Source organism: Miniopterus natalensis, chromosome 11 (assembly GCF_054644295.1).
Source record: "Miniopterus natalensis isolate mMinNat1 chromosome 11, mMinNat1.hap1, whole genome shotgun sequence".
Lineage (NCBI taxonomy): Eukaryota > Metazoa > Chordata > Mammalia > Chiroptera > Miniopteridae > Miniopterus > Miniopterus natalensis.
In genome coordinates, this window is record NC_142091.1 from 51076614 (window position 1) to 51099046 (window position 22433).

General features: G+C 50.6%; 1 protein-coding gene across 1 annotated transcript in view; it reads left to right on the forward strand.

The window, feature by feature from the left end:
• Nucleotides 1–10827: 10827 nt before the first annotated feature.
• Nucleotides 10828–22433, forward strand: part of OTOG (otogelin) — a 70082-nt gene continuing 58476 nt past the window's right edge. The window contains exons 1-10 of the mRNA XM_087822278.1: nucleotides 10828–10859; nucleotides 15031–15106; nucleotides 16076–16168; nucleotides 16335–16489; nucleotides 17718–17836; nucleotides 19144–19349; nucleotides 20439–20569; nucleotides 20822–20928; nucleotides 21287–21396; nucleotides 21778–21906. Coding sequence (XP_087678404.1) covers nucleotides 10848–10859; nucleotides 15031–15106; nucleotides 16076–16168; nucleotides 16335–16489; nucleotides 17718–17836; nucleotides 19144–19349; nucleotides 20439–20569; nucleotides 20822–20928; nucleotides 21287–21396; nucleotides 21778–21906 — 1138 coding nt within the window. The 5' untranslated portion in view covers nucleotides 10828–10847. The remainder of the gene's footprint in view (nucleotides 10860–15030; nucleotides 15107–16075; nucleotides 16169–16334; nucleotides 16490–17717; nucleotides 17837–19143; nucleotides 19350–20438; nucleotides 20570–20821; nucleotides 20929–21286; nucleotides 21397–21777; nucleotides 21907–22433) is intronic.

Consider the following 22433-nt stretch of genomic DNA (forward strand, 5'->3'; position numbering starts at 1 on the left):
CAACATGGAGGTCTTGTCGCTACTCATCTGGAAATGTCTCTGCTTTGTTTTCGGACCACACCCAAGTGACAACACACACTCACACCTTACTCTTTGGACTTTAAAAGGCACTGAGAAAGACAACTGAGAAAGATGGAACTTTCTCTGGAAGCCTCTCAGGCAGTTATGTCACCACCATAATTCAAATCTCACTTTTTATTTTTATTTATTTATTTCTTTTTTCTTTCATGTTTACTCTTTAAAAAAAAATTTTTTTTTATTGTTCAAAATATTACAGATGTTCCTTTTTCTTCCCACTGACCCTTTCCACCCCAACCCCACACCCCTCCCCAGTCCCTCACCACACTATTGTCTCTGTCCTTGGGTTATGCATATATGCATATAAATTCTTTGGTTAATCTCTCTCCACCCACCCACTCACTTTTTAAATAATTAAAAAAAGTTATGTGGTATCCCCTCCTCCTGGAGTCTGGATTCTAGCAAACTCGTCAGGAGGATCTGTCCAGCAGCGGTCCAAAGATCAGCTTCAGAGCACCTGCTCTCGGACACTTTGTGGCATCTCCCAATACCTTGCGCTCAGGTACGTGTAAAATACCCGCACTCGTTGCTGTGCACGCAGGTGCCCAGTGCTCAGTGGTGTTTACTGAATGACAAATGAATTCAGCTGCTTTAGTCTGGAGCTTTCCTTCCAACCTCTTGGCCCAACCCTGGGTGACCACCTCCCCATCACTCCTCAGCACACACCTGCCAAAGCCTTCTGGATCTCTTTCTTCTTAGCTCAGTTTCAGTTTGTCACAGAAGAGTAAGTCCCAGACCCACACAAGACGGACTGTCCTCCCTCCTCTCCCATGAACCCTACCTTCATTTAAGGGGAGTGCAAACCCCTTCTTCTAGAGTCTTTCCTGACCATGTACAGCCCAGAGCCTCCTCAAGAGCCTCCCAGCCTGAGGCCCTTTTTGCCCAGCTCCCTCATTCAGGGCAGACTCTATTAACTGACTGCTCACCACATCTGACCGAGGAAGTTTACATGCACTGTCTTTACATATAGACAACGCTTTGAGGTGGATGAACAATATTACATATCCCCATTTCACAGATGAGTAAATAGGGGCTCAGAGAAGTGGCAGAGCTGAGACTTCACCCTATGTCTGTTAGCTTCAAAACCTCTGCTTTTTTAAAACCACCACGTGGCATCCATTTACCAGATACAACCTTTTCTGTATGCATTTGTCTAATACACATTTATTGAGCACCTACTGTGTATAAGACACCATGTTTTCTTTCTCCAGCTAGATTTAAAAAGCTTTTCCTTTCCTTAGAGTCCCTCTTGATAATGGGCACAGAAGTCCTAAAGGAGCCCACCATCTACAAATAACTGTTGGGGGGTCTCTTTATCACATCACTCCCCCCCCCCCCACTGACCTTGCGTCTGGTCCCCTCCACCTAACATCAGCATTCTCTACTGGTTCTGTGCTTTAGGCCTATATGGCAGGAAGAAGAGGGAGTCCAGGCCCCTTGTCTGGGGCATGAGAGGAAAATTCTAGGTCTGACCCTGGGCCCTCTTTAGCCTCATCTCCCTGCCTTCCTCTGTGTGGTCTGACCCTTCAGGACAGCCACACAGGGGAAGCACACAACCTTTAGCTCATGCAAATTCAACTCTATGTGTGCACCCAGCCAAACAGGAAAAAAGAGAGCAAGAACAAATTAAATAATGCATATTGTTCCACTCGACCTTGGGCCATGGTGGGGATTAAATGAGTGAATGCATGTAAAGTACTTAGGACAGTGCCCAGGGCTCCAAAATGTGTGCCTTCAACTACCCTGCCCTGTGTCCCAGGAAGCTTTGCTGAGCTCTCCGCCTTCAGCTTCCTGCTGAGTCCAGCAGTGGGGGTGAGGGGCTGAGGAGAAAGGGAGTGCATTCTGTTTCCAGGCTCCCACCATGCTGGATCACCTTAAGGCACATTCCCACCTGAGGCTGCAGATCCTGTCTGGGCCATGGCTGTTTGAATGTTTTAAGTCCCCCCTGTTCTGGGGACCCTCCCTACCCTCGCCTTCAGGAGCACCTGGCTTCCGGCTGCTGCTCCTCCCAGGCTGTGTTAACAAGTCTAGTTGGTTCATGTGTTCCTGCCCTTCCCTCTATGTAGTCCCTTCATAAAACTCTTTTTGGCTTCCCGTTTGGATGAGCCAGCTGCTCCCACCTGACCTTGGCTGGTCTGAAACATTAGCTATTGTTGATGGTGGTGCCAGCGGTATTTCCTCCCCGTGACCTCTTCTTCCACTGCTAAGACTCCGTGGCTCAAATGTCAGCTTCCCTTGGTCAAGCCTTTCCTCAGGCTCCGCCACAAAGCTTGTCTGGTCATTCTCTGACCACAGGATGGCTCAGAGAGCACCCCTGCCATGGGACTCACCAAGCTGTGTGGTACTTTCTCTCTTACCCACTTGTCTCCCCACTAATGTGTGTGTGCCCAAGCACAGGCCTGGGGGGAGTGCGGAGAGAGAGGCCAACAAGCTCCTTCCCCATCTGGGTCTGCAGCTCTCTGCTTCATCTGTAAAATGGGTATAAAAGTATCTACTTCATAGGATTTCATCCTTCTATGAAGGGTTAATAATTTTAAAATTATTCATGAGTTATTATTTGTCAAATGCTTAGAACAGTGCTAGGCGAATAGTAAGTTGTAAGTATTTGTTAAATAAAACTAAGTAAGAATAAATGACACAAATTCTATATTCTCGGCAGCTGGCAGAGAGTGGGGCCTCCATAGATGTTGGTGGGAAGAATGGGCCCAGGCACATTCTTCCCAGGCCTTCTGGGCTTGCATCCCAGATAGTATGGGTTTGCTTGTCTCTTGTTTTATTACCCTTCATCTTTTCAAAAGACTCATATCTTGCCAACTAGTTGGTAGCATTTGACCCAGTGTTTGGCACAGCTGACCATGCTCCCTTCTCCTGGTTTTCCTGCCTTATTTGCCGCTCCTTCTCCCCTAAAGGTTGGGGTGTCCTGAGTTCTGTCCTGGGTCTTCTCTCCATCTGCACTGTCTCCCTAAGTGACCTCGTCAGTCTCAGGCCTCGAACTACCACTTATACCCCAAGGACTCACTGAGACTTATGTCCAGCACAGACCTGTCCCCCAGTCTCCACACTCCTACAGCTTCTGGCCTTCTCACTCGCCTGTTGAAGATCTAACACTTAAAACTGAAAACATTCAAAACGGAGCTCTCAGTTTCCACCACTTTCCACTCTGTCCTCCCCAAATCGCTCCTTCTCCCCAAAAGGAGACTCACTCTTGATGCCTCTCTCTCCGCACCCGCAGCCGAGCCACCAGCAAAGCCCATGAGGCCCAGCTTTAACATGCATCCTGGGCTTGGCCGCTGCTCATCCTAGTCCAAGCCCCTGCCTCTGGCCTGGGCTACTTCAGGAGCCTCCTAACTGGATTCTCCTCTTGGCCCTCTCAGTCTGCTCTCTACCAGCAGTCAGAGCAATTCCTTTTAAAAAAATTTATTTATTTTAAATGACCAGTGTGGTGAGTTTCAACAAATTTCTACGCTCGTGTGACCACCACTAGAATCTTTTCATCATCTCAGAGTTTCTTCTTCCGTTAGTCCCGCTCCCAGCCCCTTCACAAAAATGTAATCATACAGAACACACTTCTGTGCTCACTGTTTAGCTCAGGAGAATGTTTCTGAGATTCACCTGTGTCGTTGCGTGCAGTAATAGTGTGCCCCTTCCTGTTACTGGGTAATAGTCCACTGCATAGATATATTGCAATTTGTTCACCTGTTTATCATAATATCTGAGTCTTGTGGACATATATTTTCATTTCCTTGAGTAAATAACTAGGAGTGGAATTGATGGGTGATACAGTAAATGTATATTTAACTTTTATAAGAAACTGTCCACCTATGTATTTTACAATATGGTTGTATCATTTTGTATTCACAGCAGCAATGCATGAGAGCTCTAGTGGTTCCACATCCTCACCAATACTTGTTATTGTCAGTCTTTTCAATTTTAGCCTCTTCTAGAGGATGTAAAATGTTATCTTGTTTTAATATGCATTTCCTTAATGACTAATGCTGTAGAGCATTCGTTTACATACTTATAGGCCCTTTGTATATCTTTTTTGTGAAGTTTATGTTAAAATCTTAGAGCAATTCCTTTTAAATGTAAATCAGTCATGTCAGTCCCCTGCTGGCTTCTCATCACATAACAAATCCCAAAGTCTTGATCATGGACTACCAGGCTTCCACCACCCCTCTGATCCATCTCCCACCACTCTCTGAATTCTTCTCAGAATTCCATAATTCATCTCAGAAGCACCATTGAGCACTTGCCCTTCAGAAAGAAGGCAAGCATCTCCTTGCCTCAGGGCCTTTGCACTTGCTGTTCCCTATCCTGGAATGTTCTTCCATATATATCCCCAACACTCCTTCCCTCACTTCTTTCAGGTCTCTGCTCAAATATCACCTCTTCAGAGAGGCCTTCCTGACTACCCTATACAGAGAGTACAGCTTCATTACTCTCTATCTCCTTATCCCAGTTTATTTTTTCATAGCCTGTATTACTACTTGGCATTGTTTGATAATTTGATTGGCTTACTTGTTAACTGTCCATCTTCCCTACTAGAATGTGCTCCCTAAGAGAGCAGGGACTCTGTTTTGCTATTCAATGGTTAGAACACTGTCTCGCATATACTATGAGCTCAGCCAATATTTATTGCATTCATAAATGAATGAATGAGGAGGAAATCCCTAGAAGGCAGGACCTCTTTCTGACCTTTTTATGTATCTCACCCCACCCCTAGATGCTTGGCCTGGAGCAGGGTACACCACAGATACCCACAGGCAATAAATACTTTTTGAGCAAATGAGTAACCAACTTCCTGCACCGTGCAGGTGAATGAGCAGAGGAGCAGCCTTCTTTGCAGAAGCTGGTTCTCAGGGGGAGAAGCCTTAGTCTTTGCTGCCCCCCTTCCCTCTCCTTGGTATCCTGGCTCAAGGCTGTGACCCAGAAGGCCATGTGAATGTTTCTGGTGCTTTTGGGAACCTGCACCAGCCCAGAGGAACAGATTCCTGTTGCTCTGAAGACATCAGTGGGAACAGGGTGGCCATTTACTAAATGGTTACTATGTGTTCAGAGTAGCCAGCACTTGAGTTCCTATTTCATATATCCCGTCCTTTAAGGGAAGCACTACGAACCTCATAACAGAGGAAGCTAACACTTGGAGAGATTACGTGGCTTGCCCAAGGTCTCACTGGCAGTAAATTGACAGGATTGAGATTTGACCCTAGTTCTGCATAACCCAGATAATAGACAACAGCAATGGACATTTGTTGAGGACTCACTAAGTGCCAGGGTCAATTTAAGCTCTCTGTATATGTATAGATTTCATCCGGCACTCACAATAACATTATTAGTTAGATATTACTGTTATCCTCGTTTAAATAGAGAACTGAGGCACAGAGAGGTTAATAGCTGGCTCAAAGTCACATAGCACTTTCCATGACAACATACTACCTTTAATACACTATGGATTTAGATTACAAATCATCCCCAAGGGGTCAATTTGCTGTGAAACACTAAGGAAGGAACATCCAGAAAGCGATCAACAGCAAGGGGTGGATTTCACAGAATACACCTGTGTGCCCCCATCTCTATCCTCGGCCGTTTCTTCCTTTCTCCCTAGTTCCCAGATGATCTCCAGCCTGGGAGGGGAAGGCTGCCGCTGCTTCCGAAGCTGCAGGGCACAAAGTCCAGCCCAGGCCTTGCCCAGCATGGCGCCTGCCCCGCCTGCACACACGGGGCATTAATAGGTAATGACTTGTGAAGAGGAAGAGCAGGGCAGTGGAAACACAGAGGCCTGAGGCCCTCTGAAGCCTGCAGGGCCTGGTGAAGAGGAACAGGGCTAACCCAGAGGTCTGAGGTGGACACTGGGACCCCAGAGGTAATTCTTTCAAAAGAGGCAAAGACTAATACCCCACAGGGAGAAGACAAAAGAGGATCCAACCTTACTTTCAGCCCAGGGCAGGAAAGTAAAATTCCAGCCTGAGTCTTGGGGTGGGGGACTCAAGGTTGTGATCCTTCAAAGTGGGTTGTCTGAAATCTACGCTCACCAAATGTCCTCATTGCCAAAATTTCTCCCCTCACATCCCTTTGAAAGAGGGTACACACTCCGGTGAACACTGTCTAATGCTCCCTTAGCTATTCACCAGCCCCCCAGCTATCTCTCACCCCTGGATGCCCAAGGCCTCATTTTTAAAAGACTTTTGCCAGTATGAGTCACCCACTTTGTGCCCCAAGCAAACCTTGGTCCCAATACTCAGCAGCCAGCTGGGGGTACTTACTAGTGTAGGGTCTGCCTCCCTTCCACATGACCAACAATTTGAGGGCAGAGACTGGGTCTGGCACACAAAAGGTACTCAACACATGTTTATTAACTGAATGATTGACCCCTGGCTCCTGGCACTCAGCCCCTGTTGCCCTGCTCTGGCTGGCTCCTTGGGCTCCCCTGGGCCTCTCTGTGGGGAGAGAGGGGTTAAGTACCCTGATCTTGCCTATCTGAGCTCTGCCCCTTAGGCCTGAGAAGGGAGTTGGCTTGGTCTAAAGACAGCGACCCTCTGGGCTCTGGGAGGGCTGCAGGGCACACAGTTCCTAGTCCCTCAGGCAGGGCCTGTAGGTAGCTCCAGGCACCCCTGGTTTGACCCTTAGGCTCTGAGTCATCCTAAGGCCTGGTGGGGAGGTCCCCTAGGTCTCCTGAATGGTCTTTTCTGGTCTCAGGGCCTCAGCAGCTCTTGCACATCTCTGGAAACTGTTCTGGAAATTCCCTGGGTGAAATCCAGCAGATTTCAGTGATGGTCTGAATTCCTGACCACCAATGAGGCCCCTCAGCAGGACCCAAGGGAAGAGATATGGCTTTGCTGGAAGGGTCTGGCTGACTCTCTGGACCACCTCCCTTCTTCCCACTGCCCCCTGGCCAGCACCAGTTCCTCAACTGCTTCTCTTCTTTGGGACCTAAGAAATGCCCTTAAGCAGAGAAGGTGCGGCGCAGTGGGGCTCCCTGAAGGGTGTTGAAGTCAAAAGACGAAGAGAGACATGCAGTTCCCCTACCTCTGAGACACTACTCCAACCCTCTCCACAAGCTTCAGCTGAGCTGGGGGCACTAGGAGCTGGGGGATTTGCCCTCTTTGGGGCATCTCAGAGAAGTGTCCTGTCTCAGGACACTTGGAATTCCAACTCCAAAGAGATCCCAGCCCCTGGAGGGCAGAAGCGGAAAGGACACTGAGATCAGTTTAGCAGTTCCTACACCCAGAGTCCCAGTGCTCCTGCCTCATTTTACTGGCACCATCGGGGGTCCCAGCGTACCCAGAGCCCTCAGGCCCAAATGGAAAAGGGAGGGGTCCCGGGCGCTTGGGGCGCCCCTAGCAGCTCTGACCTTGTGCCGGAATTCTCGGGCCACCTTCCGGTCCATGGCTGGGCCAGATCGCGCCGCGTCCGGGTACAACTCGCTCCTTCGGGTGCCTGGCTGCGGGCGACGGTGCCCCGCGGGGCCCGGGAGCGGTGGGGCGGGGCCGGCGGGGGAGGCGGGGCGGGGCGGGGGCGGGGCGGGGGCGGGGCGGGGGCGGGGAGACACCTGAGCCTCGTCGCCTCTCCCTGGGGCGCCCCGGGGTAAATGGGCTGCAGTGTGTGTACGCGGTGGTGAAGGTGGGCGGGTGTGGCCATTCCAGTCTGTTGGAATGATCCCCAAACACACACCGTTGAAGGAGAGGATCTCTGCAGGCGTGGGGAGGAGGTTTGGGACATTTTTTGTGTGGGGGCCAGAATGCAGAGGTCTGAGACCCGCACATGGGTGGGTAGGGAGCGGGGCAATCTCGCCAGTATTCTCTGGATACACAACTAGAGGCCCCTTCGCCCTCATGAGGCTGTCCCCCCTTGCCACACGTCTCACTTTCTGCCTAGCTTCCAGAATAGCCTCCTTCATGGTTTTTTCCCACTAGGAAAAAAATCTTTGATCTGTGAATTTTTGGAGCTGGGTCTTAGTGTAGCCCACAGAGGCCAGGACCAGTGGATGGGAGTGGCCCTCCTCAACCAGCTTCCCCTTCCACCTCCCCTAGCCCACTCCCTCAAACACACCTACACACTCATTCAGTGAAGCAATGACAGTCCGACTTATGGCTGACCTTCACCCGGGTCTGACACCCCACCTGATTCATTTGATTCAATTCAACCAAAGTCTGCTCAACTCCAGGACTATTGCTGGGTGCAGAGACAATGATGAACCAAGCCTGGGGCAGACTGAGAGGAAAGAGGGGGCCAGGGAAGCTGTGAGTGAGAACCTTTAATTATGGAGCTTGTGCCTGGACTTAGAGGGTGGGGGCCTGACCTGTTTGCACCACGTTGGGGAAAGGAACAGGAGATGGACAGCAGCCCAAATCAGTGAACTACTTACAATTGTAACTTCAGGAGCACCTAAAGACCCTCTCCTTTGCATTCCACTCCCAATAGCTGAAGTTTTGCCAGCAGGCTATTTTTATTTGGCCTAAATTATTGCTTAGTTTAAGATGTAAATCCCTCCTGTGGAAGAACCTGAAAATATTATCCAAGATCTTGCCTTAGTATTAACTAATAATGTCAGAGATAAGAGGGAAAGACTTGTGGGATTTTCAAAGGTCCAAAATATACCCCCTTCCAATTTACTTTGCTAATTCTCTACATTTCATTACTATATCATATAGATATATTTAGAATCCAGCAGAGAGGCAACTGCCCTTACAAGAGGGAATGTAGTCCACTGGCACCCCAACCCTTCTTTTACATGAGTATCCCCCCAAAAATCCTTCTTAAAATGCTTCCCTCTTGGTTTTGAGGATAGCTCAAGTCCTGGTTCTCCTCTCCCATGAATGTTCCTTTTCTTTCTTTCTTTCTTTCTTTTTTTTTTTTTTTTGAATGTTCCTTTTCAAGCTTCCTCAACACAACCCTGCCTTTCCCTAACCAGGCTCCATCCTTAGCTCGCTCCACTTCACCTTCCTGTGTCTGTGCCCATGACTCACTATGCCCATGATTCCAAATTCCCTGTGTGGGAGATAGCTGTGGGTGCTTTATTTATCACCCTAGTCCCAGAACAATGTGTGGTGAGGAACAGATGTCCAACAACTTAGTTGAATGGATGAATGAATGAATGCATCCCAAATCTATACCCCTGTTCAGGGGTCTACTCTGGCCACCATCATCATCATCTCCAAGGCCTGGCATCTAGTTGATGTTCCAACACTTAGTTGGACAAGTGAATGATGCACAGGTTCCCAAGGCTCCCAGGCCCACATTTCCATTTTCAATTTCCTTCTGGACAGGAAATGTACCTTGTTCACAAAATTAAAAGTTGTTTGTTTTTGTTTTTTGGTCAAAGTCTGGCCTTGATGGGACCAATAATATGGGAGTGTGAGCTACTTCTGTCATTAAGTCAACATTTCCTAAGCTGCTCAAAACTGGGGGTAGGGTGGGGATTGGGGGACTCAGGAGGCTGTAGTGGGGAGTGGTGGAGGCACAGGCTAGTCCTGAGCCCTGGTTCTGCTACTGACCACTGATCACTGAGTGGCATGTTCCATGACCTCTGTGAAAGGAGAGGGGAGGACCAGATTCATACCAGCATCTCTTATCTCCTGTGTAAGGGGCTTCCAAGACCTAAGTTCCTGAGCCAGAGATCTCTGAAGAGTAAGGGATGTTGGAGACTGCACAGGCTGCCTCCCGGCCCCCTGGGAGACTTAGGGCTGAGCGATCCGAATCCAGCCTTCCCTGGGGAAGGGCAGCCAGTACTAGAGGGGCGAAGGCTGCACCTTGGTCTGGTACCTAAATTATGGTAATAAGCTGGGCAGGCCTGTCACTCTAGCTTGGGGAGGAGCCAAGCGCCTGAGAGGAGGGGCCAAGGGAACCGTGGCGCAAAGAAAGCAAGAAAAACTGCGGCCACCGAGTGGAGGTGTGCCCCAGCCTTCCCTGGGAGAGGCTCTCGGGACCCAGGCCTGCGCTCGGGCTTCCCCGCCCCCGCGCGCTCCTATGGGGACCCCGTCCCCGTGCGCCCCCGTGCCCGTGCTCTGGCTGCTACTCGCTTGCGCCTGGCCGTCCTGGGGTGAGCCGGCAGGGGAGCCCCTTCAGGTGCTGCCTCTAGGTGAGAGGGGTGTGGACTAGGGGAGGCCGGGGCTGGGGGAACGTTTAGGGGAACTGGCCTGGAGGTTGGAGAGAGGGAAGAAAAGGAGAAGATTTAAGGAAGGCCAGAGGGACAGCCAGGGAGAGGGTCTGAGGAGAGGGGCGCAGAAGGAAAGAGAGGCCGGCGATAGCCAGGGGAATGGGTCCCAAGCTGGGCGGAGTGGAAGAGACCCAGTGTAGGAACTACAGAGAGCTGGGCGCAGAGAGGGGGAGGAAAGAGGGAGACCCTTGCTGAAGAGTGCCTGGGAGGGGGAGGAAGGGTGTGAGAAGGTGCCAGGGGAGATGTGGGAGACGCTTCCTAGCAGGTGGGGGACAAGTTGTGGGAGGCCCAACGAAGAAAGGCATAACCTGACTTGAGAGGAATTCCCTGTCCCCAGCCGAAGCACCCACACCTCCCAGCAATGCAAAGCTGCAGCCTGAACCAGCCAAGGATCCCGGGTGAGTAGGTGTGAGCTTGTGGCTACCCGACCCACTGTTCCCATCTTTATTCCTGGTGTGAGCGACCCCAGGAGTTATCGAGGAGGGTGGGATGGGCCTGGAGTGGTGGTGGGGGGCATGGCCTTTTCTTATTACCTTGCCCATGTCAGGTTTGTTTCTCACCTAGCCACAGCCATCAGGAGGGGATCCTTGCCATAGGGGACGCGACAACATTGATGGGAGGCCAGGTAAGGGGAGGCCTGGAGAAGGGGGGCTTCATTGGGCAGGGGCTCATTTCTGTCTGGATCTGAGGCTGGTAGGGAGTTCTTAGGTTTCAGGAAGGCTGTCTCTAATTATTCAGAGGGGAGCAAACAAGGTTTCTGGTATGTGTCTGAAGTATGCAAATTCATAAGTCACTTCTTTTCCCATTCTCCTGATCTCTTAGGGCCCTGCAGCCACCTTAGTTATCTATCACCCATCTATTTTTTAACCAAGGTGCTATTAGGAGACAGCTGAGCTTTCCCTCCTTGGTGAAAAGTGGGAAAGTGAGGGCTTAGGAGAGTGGAGTTCTCTTTTCCCTGCCTGGCCTGCTTAGGCCCTAAACCCTTTCAGAGGCCCCTCTCCATGCCCTGAGCAGTGTCCCAGCAGAACAGCCCAGAGAGGGGAGAAAAACTGGGCCGCCTGGTGCGGTTTGCAAGGAAGGGTTAGTTGAGCAGCAGAGCCCTGAGCTGTCATCCTTTGAGTCTTGACCACTCCCCATTGCCCACCCTCCTGGGGTCCTCCCTGCTTTCAGGAGAGATACTGGTTTGTTTCCTTCCTTTTCCAGACTTCTTTGGGCTCTGGATCAGGTTCCCTTTCTATTCCTGGCCTGCACTTGTCTCCTTCCTACAACCACAGACATGTTACCACCCCACCTGCAGCCAGGTCCCCCAAGCTTCTTGAGCCTCACCTGGTGCACCTTAGGGATCAGGTCTGGGTAGCTCCTTGTATCAGCAGTTTGGGAGCATCGTTTATAATAGGAAACAATGTTTCTCAAATTCCTGCCCTTTGGAAATAGATACAAAGACCCCAAGGTAGGAAGGGGCATGCTTATTCTCCAACTTGCGGATGATCTGGGTTTTTTATTTCTTGTGTGCACACTTTTCCAGTTCCCAACTTTTAGAATTATGGTAAGACATAGTTTGAGTTGAAAGATAATGTCTTTATTGATTTTTAGCTGTGGAAAATAAGACAGGTGGATGACTTGCCAGGGCCCCCAGAGAGCAGGTAGAGCTGGGTCTCCTGGTGTACTGACCTGTTTCCTGGAACCACTAATGCCCCACAGAACTCCAGGAATCCCTCTATTTCAGTGAGGGAAATGATCCTTACCAAGTACCTCTTCCCCTGGTGGGCTTCCTTCCTTGCTGAATTCCAAGGTAGGCCTTCCCCTTTCCTTTGGCAAGCGTATGGACCAGGCAACCCCAGTAGGATTCTCACATTATGCCTAAGAGCAAGTAGGGGGTTAGAATGGCCCTCTTTTAAGGCGATGGGCGTGGGGTTGGGGGAATGAGGCCATCACCTAGAAAGTGAACCTGGGGACCCTTTGGGGACTTCTGCCTGGAATGCCCTCATTCATAACAGAGGGGAAGTACCTGACCAACACCTGACCCCCCTTCATTTCAATGTTGCCCCACTTCTATAGAGCTCAGCCATTCTCAAAGAATTGATGGTATAGAACAGGGGTCCATGAACTTGGGTGGAGAAAAATATATTATTATTTACAAGAACCTCAATCTAAGTGAAATTTAGAATTCTCTTCAATTATTACTATAGGCTACAAACCACAGGAGTGTTCACAAACTGTCGCCAAAGAAATCACAGATATGTCCTATCACCTTACAGTGGTTGACACCTCCAGATCTCACCTATGCTCACTACTTCAAAATTTTGGCAGTGTTAACCTGCTGCTAGGTCTTGCTATTTAATGTTAATAAAAAGTACAAATATTACTAAGTCATGCATTTTATAAAATATTTTTATAACTATATTGCAATATATTTGATTTCCTTTGTAATCTTATGTTTTATTTTAGGTATTTAGAAACATGATTATGAAAAAGGGCCCATAGGCTTCATTAGATTGTCAAAAGTGTTTATAAAAATGGCATAAAAATGATTGAGAACTCCTGATCTACACTGAAGATTAATCATTTGGACAGGATTTAAAATTTTTCTCCAGAAAATGGCCTTGACTCTGCAGCATAGGCTGCCTTACCCTCATAACACCAATTTCAGAGGCCACATCTGAGGTGGAGGTGAGGAGTGGAGAGACACAAAGACCAAGTTTAATTAAGCTCTTCGGGGTCTAGGGGCCCGTGGTGTTGATTGTTTTCCCTGGCTACTTTCTCCTATTTCTTGTGGCCTCTGAGGCCCTGTGAGATCAATTACAACCAGGGTGGGCAGCCTGATTCCTGGGGCTCGGCCTGGGTCTGCAGGGTAAGGAGAGCTGGAGAGGACCCGGAACCAGCCTGGTCAAGGAGGGGCCAATGACTTCCCAGAGGTTAGCAGGATAGTGACGAGGGAGGGGATGAGTGCCTGGAGATAAGGTGGAGAAACTCAGCCTGACAAGGAGGGGCAAAGAGTTGGGGTTCAGCTCAGGGACCAAGAGTTCTGAATACTTTCTATGTTCCAAGTCCTTTGCTGGAGGCTGGGGATTCAGCCTGGGGATGCTGACAGTGAGGAAGGAAGAGACGTGAGACAAATACCCACAGTGTCATTTGCGGCTTGTTGGCCCTGTGAAGAAGAACACGAGTCCCTGAAGGCAGGGATTTTGTTTTGTTCACTGCACTTGGCCAGGGACTGGGCATAGAGTTCTGGGAAGTTGTACAAATGAGGAGGCTGAGGCTCTGAGAGGGGAGGAGCTTGCTGTGCTCAGAGTCCCAGTGCCAGGTGACATTAGACACTTCAGACTGGAGTTCTGTGAGGTCAGATGTCCAAGTCAGCTAGCCATGTGGTGACTGAACACACATAGTGTTTGGGACAGTCCTATTTCAGGTGATTTATATCTCAAGAGACCAAGTGTTGGGGTTTCTGGTCTGGAAAATAGGATTTCTTAGTGTTATCAGTGGGGAGAGGTCACGTCCCCACCTGTTGCTCCTGGACATGGGCTTCTTGCGATATCCCCAGAAAAGGAAATTTCTGAGACTTGCACAGGAGGATGAGGTATTGTAGAGAGCTTTATTTCTGTGGAATCAAACCCCTGAGTTTCCAAGGTCCCATTTCCCTTTGCCCGGCCATAGAAGAAGTGTAGCTGCAGCTTCAGTAGGGCTAGAATTAGAGCCAGTGTCCAGAAATTTTGCTCCATATTAGAGCAGTGTCCAGTCCAATATCAGGCTAGCTTAGTTTGTGTTCCCTATTGCAGTCCATCAGTTCATTGCATGTAGGGTCTGCATGGCCACATGGTTATGCAGCTATGGAGGTAACACAGGCAGGAGCAAAGCCAAAGGAACCAGAGAGCTGAGAGAGCTACGAGTCTAGAGCCAAGAGAGAGCAAACTCCTTTGTTTGGGGGCATTATGTATCACCAAGTTTTTGTGGGCTTGGTTCTACCTCTTCTAGCCAATGATTTCTGTTCCCAGGTTTGATTGACAAGTACTTTTCTTAGGTCACCCCAACTTCACTGTGCCTGTGTCCATCCTCTCCTTTTTCCGGTCCCTTCCCCCAGTAATCTGCAGGGGGTGGGCTTGTGGTTCCCTGGGGAGTGCAAAGTTGCAGCTTCCTGGTGAAGCTGCCCAAATGACATGCCTATTATGTCTGGAGGCCCTTTTGCTCCTTTCCTATTGTTAATATCTAGTTAATTACAACAATATCTGTAGCTCCGCTTTCCCTGTGTCCTCCTCAGATTTGTGGTATCAGGGAGAGTCCTGACTTGGAGCTGAGTTCCAAGGACGGTGGGTGATAATCATTGAGGCACTGTTTCTGCTGTTGTTGGAAGATCCCAAAAGGAAGGTTGGGGTGAGGGATGGGATGAGATGTTCTCCCTTCCTGGGGTGAGGAGCCTCGCTCTGCCTCATGTGTTTTCTGCGGAGGAACATGTTTGTTCTCAACACAAGGAGGTTTTATGTTGGGCTGTGAAGACACAAAGGTTTACTAGAGAGGGGAAGAGAGAGGGGAGGCTGGGGGGTATTAGAGCATGGAGGGGAGAAGGTGTATTCAGGCCGCTGAGATGCCACTTTGAAGGGTAAAAAAAACCCCTTTACTCCTCTGGGCCTACGGCAGGCCTGAAGATTCTCCTTTCCATACCTCTCAGAGGTGGGCCTGGGGAGGTGAAGCTGCTGGGACATGGAAGTGTAGGGGGCCTCCCTCCCTCCAGATGATGGACAGGAAAGGCTGTGACCTCTGGGAAGGCTGCCCTTGATCGCATTCTCTTCCGTTTTTAAAAGGAGGCTGAAGCCCTGGACTCCTTGGCCATGTCTTCCTGGGAAAGGCGGCTCCATCGGGCCAAATGTGCACCGTCTTGTAAGTGGTCCTCTCCCTGCAGTCAGCGGGCATGTGTGGGAGGCCCCAGCTGGCAGAGAGGCCTGTGAGGGCAGCATGGAGCCTCCCTTGGGGACTCCTGTGACCTCTTTTCCTTGCACTGGCTTTCTTCCCACTTTCTCCAGCCCCAGCCCCCAACTTCCCTCTGTGCTCTCCTCCCTGGCTGAGGAGAGCTGCTCTCCAGTGTTTTGTTCTCATGACCATGGCCTTGTGGCTTTCCATCCTCACTATCTGACTCCAGTGGGTTTGTGCTTCCCTGTTGGTCATTGCTTCCCCCTCCACTATTTCTGTGGCCTCTTTCTGTGTCCTGTGGCATTGCCCTTCATTCTGTTCTGTGTCCCTGGCCTCTCCCCTTCCTTGTCCTTTGTCCTTGGCCCCACCTGTCCTGTATCTGTGGCCCCTCCTCTTACATCACGGCTCCTCTCCTCATCACATTCTGCTCTGCTTTATTTTGTCCTCTGTGGCCTTTCTCTCTGTTGCAATACAAATGTGAGGCCTCTTCTCCTCCTCTGGTTTATGCTGTGGCCTCTGTGCTTACGGAGCTGGGAGGAAGAGCAGTGCTTGAAGATCTCTGGGCATGATCCCTGTTCACCCCATGTGCTCCATAGTCTCAGTTCTGCCTGCCTTGCCTAGAGGCCAGGAACTTTTGGCTGCCAGAGCTGATGATCCAAGTGGGGCTAGCCTGGGGGCCACATGGTGCAGATACTGAAGGCAGGTACCCCACCCCATCTGTCTGCCAGGGAAAGGGCTGGGCAGCAGCCTGAGGCACCCTGCTGGTGCCCCCATTAAGATTAGCTACTGAGGAACGTTGGGGCTGCCTGGGATGGGCATCTGAGTTCCATGTAGCTCTGGGAGGGCTGAGACTGGGTGCATGAAGGACATGCTCCATCCTTGGGTCCTGCCAGTCTTAGCTAGAGGGGGAGGTCGGTGCCTTCTGTGTCTCCCTTGTAGACTTGTTCTCCTGCTTCAATGGGGGCGAGTGTGTGCACCCAGCCTTCTGTGACTGCAGACGCTTCAATGCCACTGGGCCACGCTGCCAGATGGGTAGGTCCTGGCTCCATCCTACCCTGCGGGAACCATGGGTACAGGAAAAGTCTGGGGGTCCTGGGCTGTGGGGGAAATGAGGGTGACCCTAACAGGGCTGGAACCCACCAGCCTTTGGCTTGGTACCCACTGCAGCTACACAGAGAGTTCTCTTTTCCTGGCTCAGTGTACAATGCTGGCCCTGAGAGGGATAGCATCTGCCGGGCGTGGGGACAGCACCATGTGGAAACATTTGATGGCCTCTACTACTACCTCTCTGGGAAGGGCAGCTACACACTGGTGGGGCGCCATGAACCTGAGGGACAGACCTTCTCAGTCCAGGTGAGGCCTCCCTTGCCCTGCCTGTCTAGGAAGGCTCCAGGAGGCCCTGGAGGATAGTGCTCCTTCTGTCTCAGACCTGCAAAGAGGCTGCCCTGGGGGCCATGTCCTAGATGGGCTGGGGTCCTTGACCAATCCTGCCCTCTCTGCCTTAAGGTGTCACACATCAGAGTATTTCATAACTGTCATTTCATGATGGATATGTTATAATTACTTAGACTGATGGGGTGCCACTCATTCATGGATCATGAAATCAACTGTATGAGTCACAAACAGCATAAAAAACCCCAAAGAGAACAAAAAATATAAAAATGCATTACATATTAATGGGGTAAATATTATTTTGTAAAGTTTTCATTTAATTTTATATGTATATAATTTTATTTCTTACTGTGGGTCATGGTCTAAAATGTTTAAGAATTTTTAATTAGACTAAGGTGGCTTTCACAGGTCCTACTTTTGGTTGAAGTGGTTCAGTCTGCTTAACCACATTTAACATAAACTAGTGGAAGATTCAGGAAGAGTTTCCACTCTTGGAAGGGAAACATTTTCAGACTTTCCTATAATCTCTGGAAGCCTTGGTGTCCCCCACCCCCAAGCCTCAGTTTCTATGGCCTTGAAGGTGTGGATTCTGCCTGAGCAGGGGGAAGAGGAAATGTCTATGTGACAGGCACAGGAGTGACCTCTGGGCCTGTGTGTGCAGGGGAGGGCTAGACTGTGCTCACCAGGGTCGTGGTAGAAGTGTGTGTTTGTAGTGTGTACATTGAGAGTACCCTATGAGTAGATCCATGAGGGGTGTGTGTGTGTGTGTGTGTGTGTGTATATTTGTTCTGTATGCATGTGAAATGGTATGAGTGTATAACCTTGGCTTTCAATCTGTTGGGATAACCTGGATGGATCAACAAAGAACCCAGAAATGGGGAGACAGCATAATATACTGAAAGAGCCCTGGAATTTGAGCCAGCAGCCCTGGGTTAGAATCCAGGCTGTGAGTGTGACTTTTGTAACTTCACCTCTCTGAGCACCAGTTGCGTCCTCTCTGAAATTCAGATAATCATAGCTCTGACCTCCCTGTGATGTTGTGGGGACTGAGAAAGATCACAGAGGAAAGGTGCCTGGCATGCAGTAGGCAAGCAATCAGCATTTAGCGGAGGCTCAACGGGGGTCACTGGGCCCAGAACTGAAGTTCCTGGCAAGAACACCGCACTCAGGCCTCTGAATCCCCAATCAGGTGCACAATGACCCGCAGTGCGGCTCCTCCCCCTACGCCTGCTCCAGGTCTGTCAGCCTCTTCTTTGCGGGTGAGCAGGAGCTCCGTCTGGCCAAGGAGGTCACCCACGGCGGAGTGAGGTAACCAGAACACCTTCTGCCCTGACCCCTTCTACTCCTGGGAAGTGCTGGTGGGGGGTGGGTGAGCACCTGCCGTTCTCAGGCCTAAAGGAAATTGTTCTCTGGGGCAAACAGCAGAATTTCCACCATGAAGGCAGGAACACACTGGCAGGCCAGCTGGGTGTCCAGTCAGCTGGGTTTGCAAAAAGATGAGTCCCTCGTGATTTTCTGGGACTCTCAGGCCCTGCGGGTTTCCAGGCAGTGGGTTTTTAGGCAAATAGAATTTTCCAGATAGCTTGGAGTGTACTACTAAAGCATGCTTATTTTTCTTCACAATTTGAAGAAAATCTGCCCAGGTGGATAATAATACATAGTTCAAGCCTCCTCAAAGAAGAAACGGCACACTTTCACCCTTTTCTGATGACATAGGGTCCTTTTTCTGGGACATCAGGGGACCACACAAGGAATGAAGACTCTGTTTCCACACTAAATGGGCTGTGGTTCTTTCTGAAATCTTTGTCACTGTCCCTTCCTTACCTTGCTGTCTGCTGTCACTTTGTTGCTAAATGGGCTGTGGTTCTTTCTGAAATCTTTGTCACCATCCTTTCCTTCCCTTGCTGTCTGCTGTCACTTTGTTGCTTAAGGAGAGGTGAGGGTCTTCCTGCAATGACCCTTCACCCCTCTCTCTTTTCTGGCTTCAGACCTGGAAACTGGGTAACCAAGATTTCTAGGCTGAGTATAAACTGAAAGGGCCAGGGCTTTCTCTTGTGGATAAGGGTTGGGTTATGGGTCTTTTGGTACCATTTTGGTTGGTTAGACACTTTTTTGTTTTCCTTTCCTGATTTTCAAGTGGATTGAAAGTTGCCAAATCCCAGATGGGCTAGGAGACCCTATACCAGCAAAACTGGGGAAAGTGGTCCCTGCCTCTTTTCTTCCTTTCCCAGTTGCCTTCTCCCCCAGCTTTTGCTTTTCCCGCTCCTTTCTTGTGCCCCACCAACAGAAAACAAAGTTGCTGGCTGCTTATACCATCTCTCCTGTCTAGGAGAGAGGAACTAGCAAGTTCAGATTTATCCCTTCCAAGAAAACTGCAGTTTTAAAAAACAATTTTAAAACTCTGGAGACAAAAAAATCTCTCTCTAATGGTGGACTTCCAGGCAGCTGAGGAGTCGAGGAAGGAAAGGGGGACCTCCGATCCCATGGTACCAGTGGCCATGTGAATGAGACAGGTGCTGTGTACATGATGGGCCCTGCAAGTGGATCCTTTGGTGAAGGGACTGGGCTAGTGGAGGTGGTGTGGACACCCTGGAGCTCTGGGCTGTCCCTTGCAGGGTCCAGCTGCCACACGTGATAGGGAGCTTGCATCTGCAGAGGCTTGCTGGCTATGTCCTCGTGCGGCATCAGTCCGCCTTCACGCTGGCCTGGGATGGCGCCTCCGCTGTCTACATCAAGATGAGCCCCGAGTTCCTGGGCTGGACCCATGGGCTGTGTGGGAACAACAATGCCGACCCCCAGGATGACCTGGTGACAAGCTATGGTGAGGTGCAGGGTGGGCGGCCTCCAGTGGATTTTGGTGGAGGACAGGTCAGCCTGAGAGGCGTGGGAGGGCCTTAAGGAAGAACCCTGGGTCATGATACTAAAGACGAGTGGGAGGCCAGGGGCCCCTTCCTCCCAAGTGTGTGACCTCGGGCATGTTCTTAATCACTCAACCTCAGTTTCCTCAGTTTCTCATAGTTATAATGAGAATTCTTACTAGGGCTGTGTGAGGGTTTACTGGGCACTTTGCTGGGTGGGATTAACCCAGTAAGGCATGTGTAGGGGGCTGGGATGGAAGGCCAGACCTCCAAGAAGAGAAAGGGCCCAGCTAGAGCTGAAGATCCCTATGGAGGAGGTGTAAGGGTAAAAGTGAATAGTGCAGGGCCAAGTCCTGGCCTCCCTGGCCACCCTGGCCCGAAGAAGGGAAGAGACACCCTTGAGCACCTGCAGCACATTGAACACTTTATGTGCATCACCCCATATAGTCTATTAAATGATTTCATGGGTGGATTATTTGCCCTCTTTCCCATATGGGGAAACTGAGTCTCCTTGTCCAGGCTTACATACTGTTATCTCTCCATTTCCTCCCCTGAGTTTGGAGCAGCAGAGACCCACTAGAGGATCTTGAGCCTTCTTGACTATTGTCACCAAACAGCTTTCTCAGGAGAGTGGCTCTGTTGGAAATGCAGATTAGGATGTTTTGTGTTTTCTTTAATCCTTACCTGAGGATATTTTTCCATTGATTTTTTTCTTTTTTAGAGAGAGTGGAAGGGAGGGAGAGGGGGAAAGAGAGAGAAACATCGATGTGAGAGAGACACATCGATTGGTTGCCTCCCACATGCATCCTGACCAGGGCCTTGGATCGAGCCTGCAACCGAGGCACGTGCCCTGGACCAGGAATTGAACCCAAGACCCTTATATCACTGGCCGACGCTCTGACCACTAAGCAAAACAGGCCAGGGCAGGAGGCTGGATTCTTCAACTCCTTGACCACCTCTGGGCATCTCTTTGGCTCCACCTGCCTTCCCTCAGAGCCCTCTGTGACTCCTGCCCTTGCCCCCACCTGTGGTCATGCTAGTTCTCCCTACAGGGAAGCTGACGGATGATGTGGCTGAGTTTGTGCACAGCTGGCAAGAGCAGGCCCCCAACCAGCCTCCAGGGCCCACAACTTCCTCCCTGCCTCGCCCTCCGTGCCTGCAGCAGAGCCCGGGAACTATGCAGGTAGGGATCCTGGGGAGATACCCCAATCCTGGCTCCTTACCTCCCATCCTCATGCCTGGCTTAAGTTGGCTTCCCATCTACCTCTTGAAAAGTCACTGGCTGCAGGTGCCCAGGGTTGTTGGTGCCCATGGGACCTTTCCTCTCCTCCGCCTTCCCTGGGCCTAAGTTGGGGTTCCATGTGGGGCTGGTAAAGTTAGAGGGCTGTGCGTGGTCCTGCTGGCACCCTGCTCCAGCTCCTGGCCTTTGCCGCAGAGTGTGTATGACAGGTGTGAGGTGCTGCTGAGGCCCCCTTTTGATGCCTGCCACGCCTACGTCAGCCCTCTGCCCTTCGCGGCCAGCTGTACCAGCGATCTCTGCCAGTGAGTGGGATGCCAGGACTGGGGGTAGTGTTGGGTGGTGGGGAGATGCCTCCTAGTATTGGGATGGGGCACATGGGTCACTGAGACTGACAATCCCAGGGACTGACAGATAGGCCTCCCTAAGCTCTGAAATTTTTATCTGTGTAGATGGGACAGAGCTTCCCAGTCACCGAGGCTCAGAAATGGAGGCTGACCCCCTCATTGTCCTGCCTGCAGCCTAGGGTTCTGTACACCTAGATGCCCTCCCTGTTACTTTCCCAGCTGTGTGTGCTCTGAGCTCTGCAGTCTCTATAGAATGCTAGAGGGCTGGTGGCAGATTGGATCTTGCTCCTGTATTACCCTCGATTTTCCTGCACAGGTCAGTGGGTGATGAAGCCACCTGGTGCCGGGCACTGGCGGAGTATGCTCGGGCATGTGCCCAGGCGGGGCGGCCCCTGCAGGGCTGGAGGACCCAGCTCCAGCAATGCAGTAGGTGCAGCCTGATGGTAGGCAGGGAGGGGTTTAGACAAGCTCTGTCCTAGGGTTGTGGGTGGCATTCTCAGGTCTCAGCTCAATGTCCTGTACTGCTCAGAACCTGCAGTGAGTGCTTTAAGCCCTAAGGTCCCATTCTCCTGTGACAGATGTGAAACTGAGGCTTAGAGCGAGATGGACTGGCCTAGGGCCATAGATTGGGGTGAGGGTGGTTCTCGCCCATTTCCTGGTCGCCCAGTGTTCCCATTGGAACTAAAGGATCAGGAAAATCAAAGCCTTCCCACTGCTGCCCCAGGGCCTGGGGTAGGGGCTAGGTGGGTCTTGGCAGAGTCGGGCGAGTAAGGAGCTGACAGGCCACACTGCTCCCTTCCCCCCAAGCCGTGCACTGTAAGGAGAAGGCCTTTACCTACAATGAGTGCATCGCCTGCTGCCCCGCCTCCTGCCAGCCCCGGGCGGCCTGCGTGGACAGCGAGATCGCCTGTGTGGACGGCTGCTACTGCCCCAATGGTAGGCTGGGGATGGAGTGGGTGCCTGACCTGGCTTGGCATGGATGAGCGTGAAGCAGGGACTTGGAGGATGCCTGTTTGTGGGTGAATGAAGGAGCAAACAACTAATAAGTGAACAAATGAGTGAATGGGTTAAGGGAGGTGAGGCTGGAGGCGGGACTGGGGCTTTTGAGAGGTATTTCATTTTTTGGTGTTTGAGCTTTTTAAGGTGTAGATGAGGACAAGTCATCCATTCATTCATTCATTCATTCATTCATTCATCACACATGCATTTGTCTCAACATTTATCCACATACTGTTTTTCACTGTGTATAACTTTGCTGCACATCTATAGTGTGCAGGTCACTCAGCTAGGCAGGGCATGGGATAAAAATTATAAAGATACGTCATTGACTTCAGGGATCAGAATCTGGTAGCAGTGATAAGACACTTACACATGTGACTACACTCTTAGGTACATGTGGTGAGGACCAGCTCAGGGGTTCACACAGAAGAAATACAAGAAGTCAGTGGTGGGAGAGATTGTCA